Here is a 12578-nt window from a genome sequence, read left to right on the forward strand (position 1 = left end):
AATCATTGCATAACAACTTAAAAATACAACTATGACAACTTCAGATTGTTTTCTTTGTTTTACTTTGGCCCAAAACAGAACAGGGACATTCTGAAAATGTACATATCACAAATAAGCCTCTTGACTTAACACTTCAAGTTAGTAAAAAAATCCAAAACACCATTAAGAGCACAATTAAATTAGACTTATTCTCAGTGCTTCTACAAACCAATTAAACCTTAAAGGGGAACATTATCACAATTTCTGAAGGGTTAAAACCAATAAAAATCAGTTCCCAGTGGCTTATTTTATTTTTTGAAGTGTTTCTCAAAATTTTACCCATCACGCAATACCCCGAAAAACGGCTTCAAAGTGCCTGATTTTAACTATTGTTATATCCACCCGTCCATTATCATATGACGTCACAGCGTGACCGAACAGAAACAAACATGGCGGATAGCACAGAAAGGTATAGCGATATTAGCTCGGATTCAGACTCGGATTTCCGCGCCAAAAGCAATTCAACAGATTACGCATGTATTGAAACGGATGGTTGGAGTGTGGAGGCAGGAAGCGAAAACGAAATTGAAGAAGTAACTGAAGCTATTGAGCCATATCACGACAGACAGCGGCACGGGAGGAAGCGAGGACGAATTCGGCGATCGCCTTTTAACCAACGATTGGTATGTGTTTGTTTGGCATTAAATGTGGCTGGAGGGAAAGGCTGGATGCAAATATAGCTACAAATGAGGCATAATGATGCAATATGTACATACAGCTAGCCTAAATAGCATGTCTTGCAGTCATGCCGTGACCAAATATGTCTGATTAGCACACTCCACATAAGTCAATAACATCAACCAAACTCACCTTTGTGCATTCATGCATAACTTTATAAGTTTGGTGGACAAAATGAGACAGAAAAAGAAGTGGCATAAATCACGTCTTAGCCAACATATCCAGGGGGTTTATCTCGCTCGTCTGCGGGAAGAGACTGCCGTCGTCCCTGAATAGCTTGCACTCCGGCAGATTCAGTGGTGGTCTATTTTCCAATATTGCAGATTTCTTTGACTTTATCGTTGGAAATGCATCTGCTTTGAGTGTCACAGGATATCCACACATTCTGGCCATCTCTGTCGTAGCATAGCTGTCGTCGGTAAAGTGTGCGGAATAAACGAGGGACTTTCGCATCTTTTGGCCACTGGTGCAACTTGAACCGTCTTTGTTTGTGTTGTTACACCCTCTGACAACACACCGAGGAGGCATGATGTCTCCAAGGTACGGGAAAACAGTCGAAAAAACGGAAAATAACAGAGCTGATGTCACTTGGTGCGTGTAATAAGATTGAGAAAATGGAGGACCGCTTCATGTTGTGACGTCACAGGTGAAAGGTCATCACTCCGACAAGCTATCAAATGAAAAGCGTTTAAATCGCCAAATTCACCCTTTTAGAGTTCGGAAATCGGTTAAAAAAACATATGGTCTTTTTTCTGCAACATCAAGGTATATATTGACGCTTACATAGGTCTGGTGATAATGTTCCCCTTTAAATCACAGCCCATCTATGATTTGACAAAAATAAAATGAAGCATAAATAAAAACACTTCTATGTATCAACTACCTAATTGGTCATTTCCATTGTTGACTTTCTTTAAATTTGCACAGAAGAAAATCATTTTGACAGAACTATATCAATGTGCAGTGTCTCATCCAGCATTTTAATTGAGGTTACCAATTGTTTATTTTATTCCTCTTTGTTTTACATTGGGTTGAGGGGGAGGAGTCGCAGCCCCGCTTTACCGTGTACCTCTTGGTTGGTATACTTGCTCGCACTATTTGCTTGCCTAACAGAATTGCTATTGTGACATCCAACGGACACTTTTAGAACAGCAGTTTCATCAATTTAAAAATGGTGCTGAATTTTACACATAGCAAACTCATCTCGCAGGCCAGGTTCAACCTGTTCAGGGCCGCGGGTCACATGTTTGACATCCCTGGTATAAACAATCTTGAGGACTACAACTCAGATAGCGGAATCGCCGTCTATGGGAAACTGCACCTATTTTGGAATTTTGCCTATCTTTCACAATCGTTATGAAATACACTAAACCCAATTTTTTTTTTTAATGCTGTCTAAATAATAAATAAACAAAAGTCTGCTTACAGCGCAGCCAATTGGATGTCCTTTATTCCCCCAAAAAATCTAATAAAAAAAACATCCAAAAAGCACCAACAATACTTCATTTACATTTCACGACTTGAATATTAACCAAGTATTTGCGTTATTGTTATTATAAGCGCTAAAGCAGACAAAGTATTTATAGCGACACAGTGATCACTAGCGTGTGTGCCTATGTTTAGATCATCAAGTGGTAAGCTGCTTCCTCTGCTCAGTAAAGCTTATTGTAGATCATAAATCATTTCTCTCATCTGAATAGCAGAAGGATGAGGATGTAATCCGAAAAGTTGGTACACTTTGACAGCCAATTTTGACCCGGAAAAGGCGAGAACGACACGAAAAGACGCTTGGCCCACCCCCTTTCTTCGCAAGGTCTATTAGTTATATATTATCTAAAATGGGAATATAGCAAGATTCTATCAATCGGCATCAAAATGACAGCAGACATTGCACAGTAAGTGAATTTTTGGTATGTTTTTTTGGTTCTTATGAAGTTTGCAGTGATAATAACGAATCGTATATTGGAATATGGGATCCATTATTTAAATATGTTTTAACTATTAAATGAACCAAAAATATGACTGATTTTTATCTGTGTGAAAATATTGGACAGTGTGTTGTCAAGCTTATGAGATGCGATGCAAGTGTAAGCCACCGTGACACTATTGGTCATTTTTATTTTACTTTTTTATTTTCTATTCGTTATGTCTAATGATAATGTCAATGAGGGATTTTTAATCACTGCTATGTTGAAATTGTTACTGGTATTGATATTGTTGTTGATATTTTGTTTCACTACATTTGGATTGCTCTGTGTCGTGTTTGTGTGTCCTCTTAATAGTTGCTGTTCTGAGTGTTGCTGGTTCGGGTTTGGTTCTGGAATTGGATTGCACTTTTATGGTATTGCCATGTATTGTTATGTTGTAGTGAATAAAAAAAAATTTTAAAAATTAAAAAATAAAAAGTTTGCAGTGAGAAGAAATGAGTAATGTAGTGGGGGGGAAAAGCAAAAAATGTGATGCATTTTTTAAATTAAAGCACTGCATATGCTTAAAATGATCAAAATACGTAAATATAAAATAATGTGCCTGTCACTACATTACATATACATGTATACTTACATCATGTATATCAAATCTTAATGAAGTGTTTGGATGTTTTTAAGGGCTTTTAAAGGCAGAATAGAGACCCCCATAGCATCCATTGATTTAATATTTAGAAGGCATTAAAAAAGAAAAAACTAAGTGATCTTGTCTTACACGAGGATTGTGATCGAGAAGGTAAATTCGCCAAAATAGAGTGAATTTCCCCTTGAAGTTAGGACCTCTAAATGTTCCTTTACCTCAAGTTAACAACCAACAGGGTGAAAAAACACTGCATTAAGAATGCTTTCAAAAATGAAAGAGCAAGTATTTTTTTTAAACTTTTTTTAATAAGTTAACAAATTGCAAAGTGCCAATTGTTTACAACAGTGGTTCTCAAATGGGGGTAACGAGTACCCCTGGGGGTACTTGAAGGTATGCAAAGGAGTACGTGAGATTTTTTAAAAATAGCAACAATTCAAAAATCTTTTATAAATATATTTATTGAATAATATTTCAACAAAATACGGATGTAAGTTCATAAACTGTGAAAAGAAATGCAACAATGCAACATTCACTGAGGGCACTTTAAGTTGATGATTACTTCTATGTGTAGAAATCTTTATTTATAAATGAATCACTTGTTTATTTTCAACATGTTTTTAGTTATTTTTATATCTTTTTTTCCAAATAGTTCAAGAAAGACCACTACAAATGAGCAATATTTTGCACTGTTATACGATTTAATGAATCAGAAACTGATGACATAGTGCTGTATTTTACTTTTGTATCTCTTTTTTTCACCAAAAATGCTTTGCTGTGATTAGGGGGTACTTCAATTAAAAAAATTGAAAGGTTGATAAAAGGTTGAGAACCACTGATTTACAAAGTTAAAGTACCAATGATTGTCACACACACACTAGGTGTGGTCAAATTTGTCCTCTGCATTTGACCCATTCCCTTGATCACCCCCTGGGAAGTGAGGGGAGCAGTGGGCAGCAGCAGTGCCGTACCCGGGAATCATTTATGGTGATTCAACCCTCAATTCCAACCCTTGATGCTGAGTGCCAAGCAGGGAGGCAATGGGTCCCTTTTTTTTATAGTCTTTGGTATGACTCGGCCGGGGTTTGAACTCCCAACCTACTCAACTCAGGGCGGACACTCTAACCACTAGACCACTGAGTAGGTTACAAGACAGGCAGAAGGAGTTTCTTCTTCTACTATTTTCTAAAAAAAAAAAGACAACTCTGCGCATGCCCAGATTTAACACGTATTGCATATATATAGTGTGGAGTGGTTTTGGAATTCCAATAACCAAGGGTTAAAATTGTCTACATGTAAACATAGCTATCGGTAACACAAGGTCTAGTGTTTCTTCTACATGTAATTGATCGTGGCACACCACCACAGCAAGATAAATGCCGCCACACCTTCAAAATATATCCTTTTTTTTTGTACATGAAAAGAAATTGTAATATGTTGTACAAATGGGTACACTGTATATAGTCTATTATTTACATACCATTAGCAATAGTAAGTTTTAAAACCATCTCACATATAAAAATGCTCCTCTATGCTTTATTTAGAAAAAAAAAAGTGCATCAACATCGCCTGTGAGGAGGGCGACAGCTGGTCACGCCATTAAACGAAGTTCACACCTGGCAAATGTAAAGAGAATAAGTTAAAGTGAATGGTCTTTCAAGTTAATTAATGCATTTCTTCTTCAAGCCAGTGTAAACTACCGTAATTATTCTGATATTACTACCGACAATAACATCTAACTTTGCGCTGGGTGTGTCTTCCAACCTCTGGACCTCTGTGTAAAGTGTGAATGTTAAGTGGGTTTTCTCAGGGTACCGTAAGAAGGGGATTTATATGGCCCCATTCGTGAAACGCATGAAACGTGACAAATTAAGAAGGTGCACTATCCACTTAAGCTGCCAGACAGCAGTAGACTGTTAAATATCTTACAATATATTTTATGGCAGTTCCAACTTTGACCACAGCGTCAGTTGCTGTGTACTAGAGTGGCTCCTTCGGTTATTTTCAGCAGACTGCATTGCAAAATTATTCCTTTCACATGAGATCCATCCCGGGCCCAGATGAACCCCTTTTGTACTGCAGTTTCCTCCCACATTCCAAAAATATGCATGTTAAATTAATCGGAGACTGTAAATTGTCCATAGATATAAATGTGAGTGTATAATATAGTTTGTTTTTAGTGCATGTGCCCTGCGATTGCCCATTCTAAAAAAATTTAATCTAACATGATTCCTCCATGTACGTCCACTTCATGTGTATATATAATGTACATTGAGTGAGTACATTGTGAATAGCAACAAAACAACTCAAGTTAATTTTTCATCTCTAATTCAAAAAGACTGTTTACAGGTTTGGCAAACCAAATTGCAACAGAGGAGGGCACAATATAGTGTACCATGTGTTACATTGTACATAAAGCAGTACGATGAGGTGGCGACTTGTCCAGGGTGTACCCTGCCTTCCGCCCGATTGTAGCTGAGATAGGCGCCAGCGCCCCCCGCGACCCCGAAAGGGAATAAGCGGTAGAAAATGGATGGATGGATAAAGCAGTACAGTTGAACTTGCCTTGAACAAAGAGAGGACAGTCTACCAAGTCAAATTCCTTGTGCGTTAAACAAAATTAGCCATTAAAGCTGATTCTTATTGTTATTATTAATAACTAATAACACATTTGTTTTTAAATATACATAAAACATTTGTGAGCCTTTTTAAAGAAAATATATGCATCCTTGTAAATGGAAATTATGATATCCAAGACGGAAAAGTTGTAGGAAATGGATGGAATTATTGATGATGTCATACATTGTGAGTACGCCTTTAGCCATGCCCACACCACGACATGTATAGTGGCATTCTAGGGGAAATTATGGAGTCAGAAGCAACTTAAAGGGGAACTGGACCTTTGCTGGACAGTTGCCTATTGCGCACAATCATTATGAAAGACATGACAACGGATGGATTTGATTATTTTTATGCCTTCTAACTTGTAAATAAAAGTAATTAAAAGTCTTCTTACAGCAAAGCCAATGGGAGCTCCTCCATTTCGCCCCTAAAATTCAATTAATTACCATTAAAAAACCACCAACAATATTCCATTTACATTTCGTGATTTGAATATTAACAAAGTATCAGTGATATTGTTAATATAAGCGCTAATGCAGACAAACTATTTACAGTAGCGTCGTGATCACTACCCTGTGTCTCTATGTATACATCATCGAGTGGGCTGCTGCTTCCTCGCTTCCTTGCTCCCTGTAAGTTTATTCTAGATCATAAATCAAGCATCTCACCTGGACAGAAGTCTGAGTAGGTATTCCGACAAGTCGACAGCCATTTAAGACCTGAAACTGGCGATGACGACACGAAAAGACGCTTGGTCGTCCCTGCCCCCAACCCCTTTTCTTTGTGAGGATTATGAGACATTTTTCACCTAAATGGGAATATATCAACATCCTACCAGTCAGCCTCCTGATGACAGCAGACAATATGGAGTAAGTGATGTTTTATTATGTTTGTTGGCTCTCATGAAGTCTGCAGTTAGTAGTAATCATTAATTAGGGGGAAAAAAGCAAACATTTTCAATTTTGAAACAAATGCTTAAAATTATCAAATGATATAATTTCTTTTTATGTAAGCATGTCCAACTTTTTTTCATATCTATAATATAAATGTGCCCGTTACTACATTAAAAATATACTGACATTATGTATGTATAACCTCAATGGAGATGTTCTTAAGAGCTTTATAGGGGGAATTGCGCAACTCCCATTGGTTCCATTGTAAGTACTGTATTTTTCGGACTATAAGTCGCAGTTTTTTTTCATAGTTTGGCCGGCGGTGCGACTTATACTCAGGACCGACTTATGTGAGAAATTAATAACACATTACCGTAAAATATCAAATAATATTATTTAGCTCATTCACGTAAGAGACTAGACGTATAAGATTTCATGGGATTTAGCAATTAGGAGTGACAGATTGTTTGGTAAATGTGTAGCATGTTCTATATGTTATAGTATATTTGAATGACTCTTACCATAATGTTACGTTAACATACCAGGCACCTTCTCAGTTGGTTATTTATGCGTCATATAACATACGCTTATTCAGCCTGTTGTTCACTATTCTTTATTTATTTTAAATTGCCTATCAAATGTCTATTCATGGTGTTGGGTTTTATCAAAAAAAATTCCCGAAAAAATGCGACTTAAATGTGTTTTTTTCCTTCTTTATTATGCATTTTCGGGAGGTGTGACTTATACTCCAAAGCGACTTATACTCCGAAAAATACGGTAAACTTTTGATTGCATTTATTTAATATTTAGAATGCAAAAAAAAAAAAAATCCATCGTCATGTCTATTATAATGATTGTGAACAATAGGCAAAATGCCCAAAAAAAAAGTGCAGTTCCCCTTTAGGGTTTACTTTATAACTGAGGGTAATTTGCAGAAATCATATAATGTCGAAACAGCCACTTTAGAAACTTTTTTTTACATACATGTTTTGTTCCGAGCTTCACAGTGGCAGAGGGGTTAGTACGTCTGCCTAACAATATGAAGGTCCTGCAATCCTGGGTTCAATCCCAGGCTAGGGATCTTTCTGTGTGGAGTTTGCATGTTCTTCCCGTGAATGTGTGGGTTCCCTCCGGATACTCCGGCTTCCACCCACCTCCAAAGACATGCACCTGGGGATAGGTTGATTGGCAACACTAAATGGTCCCTAGTGTGAATGTGAGTGTGAAAGTTGTCTATCTGTGTTGGCCCTGTGATGAGGTGGCGACTTGTCCAGGGTGTACCCCACGTTCCGCCCGATTGTAGCTGAGATAGGCGCATAGGGAATAAGCGGTAGAAAAAGGATGGATGGATGTTTTGTTGAAGCTCAAGAGTTTTTAATGGCATGGGGCTGAGGGGTTTGCACAAAATAGAGACAGCATGGCTATTTATCGACCTGAGCAATTCAAGGTGGCAGTGCAACATCACAAAGTAACGCATACCCATCCCACCTACAGGCTGTGACATCACAACAGCAGGTGCGATAGAGAACACCAGCCTGTTAGCAGCATGATGCTCAGTATCACATGTCACATCAAGCAGCTGCTAAGGCTGACACGCCCATCCAATTTGCAAAATCCACCAAGCAGCTTTTCTGTGACACAATTCCAACTGCACATGTTCTCTTTTCAGTGTTTGTAAGTGTATATACTCACTCTGTATCGATGATCTTTATGAACACTTCCCAAGAAACACTGCATGCACAAAACACAGGTGGGGTCAGCTGCACAATCCCTGAAACACACACAAAAAAAATGTGTCAAATATATAAATGAATCCCCCTCCGGTATTTAGTTAAATAATAAATGCCCCTTGGCAAGCTTTTTGTACCCTGGCTGTAAAACTTAACAATGAATTGGTACAGTTAATTACATTTGTTTAGTTGCTGGGTGCATTTTGAAGTTTCAGTCACCTAGATCAGTGGTTCTTAAATGGGGGTACGCGTACCCCTGGGGGTACTTGAAGGTATGCCAGGGGCTACGTGATATTCTTTTTCAAATATTCTAAAATTAGCAACAATTCAAAAGTCCTTTATAAATATATTTATTGAATAATACTTCAACAAAATATGAATGTAAGTTCATAAACTGTGAAAAGAAATGCAAGATTGCAATATTCAGTGTTGAAAGATGGATTTTTTGTGGACATGTTCCATAAATATTGTTAAAGATTTTTTTTTTTGTGAAGAAATGTTGTAGCTGAGATAGGCACCAGCGCCCCCCGCAACCCCAAAGGGAATAAGCGGTAGAAATGAATGGATGGATGTTTAGAATTAAGTTCATGAATCCAAATGGATCTCATTACAATCCCCAAAGAGGGCACTTTAAGTTGATGATTACTTCTATGTGTAGAAATCTTTATTTATATTTGAATCACTGTATGATGCAATATTTTGCACTGTTATACAATTCTAATAACTCAAAAACTGATGACATAGTGCTGTATTTTATTTCTTTATCTCTTTTTTTCAACCAAAAATGCTTTGCTATGATTAGGTGGTACTTAAATTAAAAACATGTTCACAGGGGGTGCATCACTGAAAAAAGGTTGAAAACCACTGACCTAGATGCTGATTTGTGATGTTTTAAAAAGGTGTGGCTTTCAGAGAAGGGGCTTCTATCTCAGTCAACACCCCTCAGTCCAAGGCAATGGAAAAAAGGCTTAACAGTGACAATGTTTACGTCCACACACTGCTGTGTAACGCCCAAGTACACTGAGCAAGGTTTCCCCTACATGTAGTGTGTGGACGTACAATTGTGATCAAAATTATTCAACCCCCACACAATTTTGGTGTTTTAGCAAGTTGGACATTTATTTTGTATTTTGTTTATAGTCATATCGAATAAAGATGCATTAAATAGACAAATTCAACTTGAATTACATCATTATATTTTGTAACATACCAAACAGTGTAATTTCTCTTAATATCTCATTGACAAAATTATTCAGCCCCTTGAAGATCATAACTCTTAAGAATAGAATTTGAATAAGGTATTTTCAATCAGGTGTTGAAAACACCTGTAGATGTGATTAGAACCATAACGAGCAACAATTAAACTGATTGAAAAAGACTGTGACACTCAGCTTCTTGTAGATGGTGAATGGTGTATTTGCAACATGGTGAAGTCCAGGGAGTGGTCAAAAAAGTCAAGAGAGGAGGTAATTTCTCTTCATAAGAAAGGATATGGATATAAGAAAATAGCAAAGACATTACACATTCCAAGAGACACAGTTGGGGGCATAATTCGCAAGTTTAAAGCTAAAGGCACAGTGGAAACAATACCTGGGCGTGGTAGAAAGAGGATGCTGTGTGCAACTGCTGTCCGGTATTTGAAACGTACAGTGGTGAAAAACCCCCGGGTGACAGCTGAGGAACTACAACAGGACATTGCAGAGGGGGGAACGCAGGTTTCGTCCCGGACAATAAGGCGCGCACTACGAGATAAAGGCCTCCATGCTAGAACTCCAAGGCGCACCCCACTTCTGACTACCAGGCACAAGAAAAATAGACTCCAGTATGCCAAAAATCATCTGGACAAACCCCAAAGGTTTTGGGAAACTGTTCTATGGCGTGATGAGACAAAACTGGAACTCTTTGGGCTTATGAATCAACGTTATGTCTGTAGGAGAAAAAATGAAGCTTACAAAGAGAAGAACACCTTGACTACCTTGACAAGCATGCTGGGGGGTCAATCATGCTCTGGGGCTGTTTCTCTTCCTGAGGTATCGGGAATCTCCAGCGCGTTCAAGGCATTATAAATTCTATTTCCTACCAGGATATATTAGCTGCAAATGTCATGAAGTCAGTGACGAAGCTGAGGCTTGCGAGATGTTGGACCTTCCAACAGGACAAGGATCCCAAGCATACCTCCAAATCAACATCAGAGTGGTTGCAGAAGAAGGGCTGGAAGACTCTGGAGTGGCCTTCACAGTCGCCAGACCTAAATCCTATAGAAAACCTGTGGTGGGACTTGAAGAAGGCAGTTGCAGCACGCAAGCCCAAGAATATGAATGAACTGGAGGCCTTTGCCCAAGAGGAATGGGCTAAAATACCTGTAGATGGTTGCAAGAAGCTTGTGTCCGGTTATGTATCACGTTTGAAGGATGTCATTACTGCCAAAGGGAGTTCTACTAAGTATTAAAGATGCATGTAACTAGGGGGTTGAATAATTTTGTCAAAGAGGTATTAAGAGAAATGACACTGTTTGGTATGTTACAAAATATAATGTTGTAATTCAAGTTGCATTTGTCTATTTAATGCATCATTATTTGATATGACAATAAACAAAATACGGAATAAATGTCCAACTTGCTAAAACACCAAAATTGTGTGGGGGTTGAATAATTTTGATCACAACTGTAAACATTGTCACTGTAAAGCCTCTTTTTCCATTGTCGATCGTGGCACACCGCCACGGCAAAATAAAAGCCGTCACACCTTAAAAATGAGGTGGAACGGCTAAAGTAAGGAGGAAAAGTATACATATTTCAAGTTACGGTAATTAATGCATTTCTTATTCAAACCCAGAAAGACGCACATAGCATTATGTTAGACTTTACTTTCAGACATGTCTGACTTTATGCCGTGTGCGTCTTCAAATTTTGACATCTCTGTGTGGAGTTTGCATGTTGTGGGTTTTCTCTGGATATTGTAACTTCCTCCCACGTTCCAAAAATATGCATGTTAGGTTAATTGAACAGTAAGTTGTCCATAGGTAAGAATATGAAAGCGAATGGTTGTTTGTCTAGTTGTGCCTTGCAATTGGCTGGCGACCAGTTTCGGGTGTTCCCTGCCTCTCGCCCAAGGTCAGCTGAAATAGGCTTCAGCTTACCGCCGTAACCCTAATGAGGATAAACGGTATAGAAAATGGAAGAATGTCCAGTACAAGTTTGTACTGCTAATTTTTGTTAGCCTGTCAATAAGCTGATCCGATGTAATTCAGCATTAAACTAGCAGCATTAAAGGGGAACATTATCACAATTTCAGAAGGGTTAAAATCAATAAAAATCAGTTCCCAGTGGCTTATTTTATTTTTCGAAGTTTTTTTCTAAATTTTACCCATCCATCCATCCATCCATTTTCTACCGCTTATTCCCTTTCGGGGTCGCGGGGGGCGCTGGCGCCTATCTCAGCTACAATCGGGCGGAAGGCGGGGTACACCCTGGACAAGTCGCCACCTCATCACAGGGCCAACACAGATAGACAGACAACATTCACACTCACATTCACACACTAGGGCCAATTTAGTGTTGCCAATCAACCTATCCCCAGGTGCATGTCTTTGGAAGTGGGAAGAAGCCGGAGTACCCGGAGGGAACCCACGCATTCACGGGGAGAACATGCAAACTCCACACAGAAAGATCCCGAGCCTGGATTTGAACCCAGGACTGCAGGACCTTCGTATTGTTTTACCCATCATGGAATATCCCGAAAAAAGGCTTTAAAGTGGCTGATTTTCGCTATCTTTAAATCCATCGTCCATTTTCCTGTGACGTCATTTAGTGATGCCAACATGGCGGATAACACAGCAAGATAAAGCGACATTAGTTCAGATTCAGACTCGGATTTCAGCGGCTTAAGCGATTCAACAGATTACGCATGTATTGAAACGGATGGTTGGAGTATGGAGGCAGATAGCGAAAACGAAATTGAAGAAGAAACTGAAGCTAATGAGCGAATAGCTATTGAAGCTATTCGGCGATCGCCTTCTAACCAACGATTGCGTGTCGCAGGGTATCCATAC

The 12578-nt window shown here is 38.6% G+C and overlaps 1 protein-coding gene across 2 annotated transcripts in view; it reads right to left on the reverse strand.

The window, feature by feature from the left end:
• The window catches only part of ubr2 (ubiquitin protein ligase E3 component n-recognin 2), an 86335-nt gene that overhangs the window by 62033 nt on the left and 11724 nt on the right, over positions 1–12578 (reverse strand). For both annotated transcript variants that reach the window (XM_061922181.1, XM_061922180.1), the window contains exon 3: positions 8490–8568. In XM_061922181.1, coding sequence (XP_061778165.1) covers positions 8490–8568 — 79 coding nt within the window. The remainder of the gene's footprint in view (positions 1–8489; positions 8569–12578) is intronic.

This window comes from Nerophis ophidion, linkage group LG15 (genome assembly GCF_033978795.1).
Source record: "Nerophis ophidion isolate RoL-2023_Sa linkage group LG15, RoL_Noph_v1.0, whole genome shotgun sequence".
Lineage (NCBI taxonomy): Eukaryota > Metazoa > Chordata > Actinopteri > Syngnathiformes > Syngnathidae > Nerophis > Nerophis ophidion.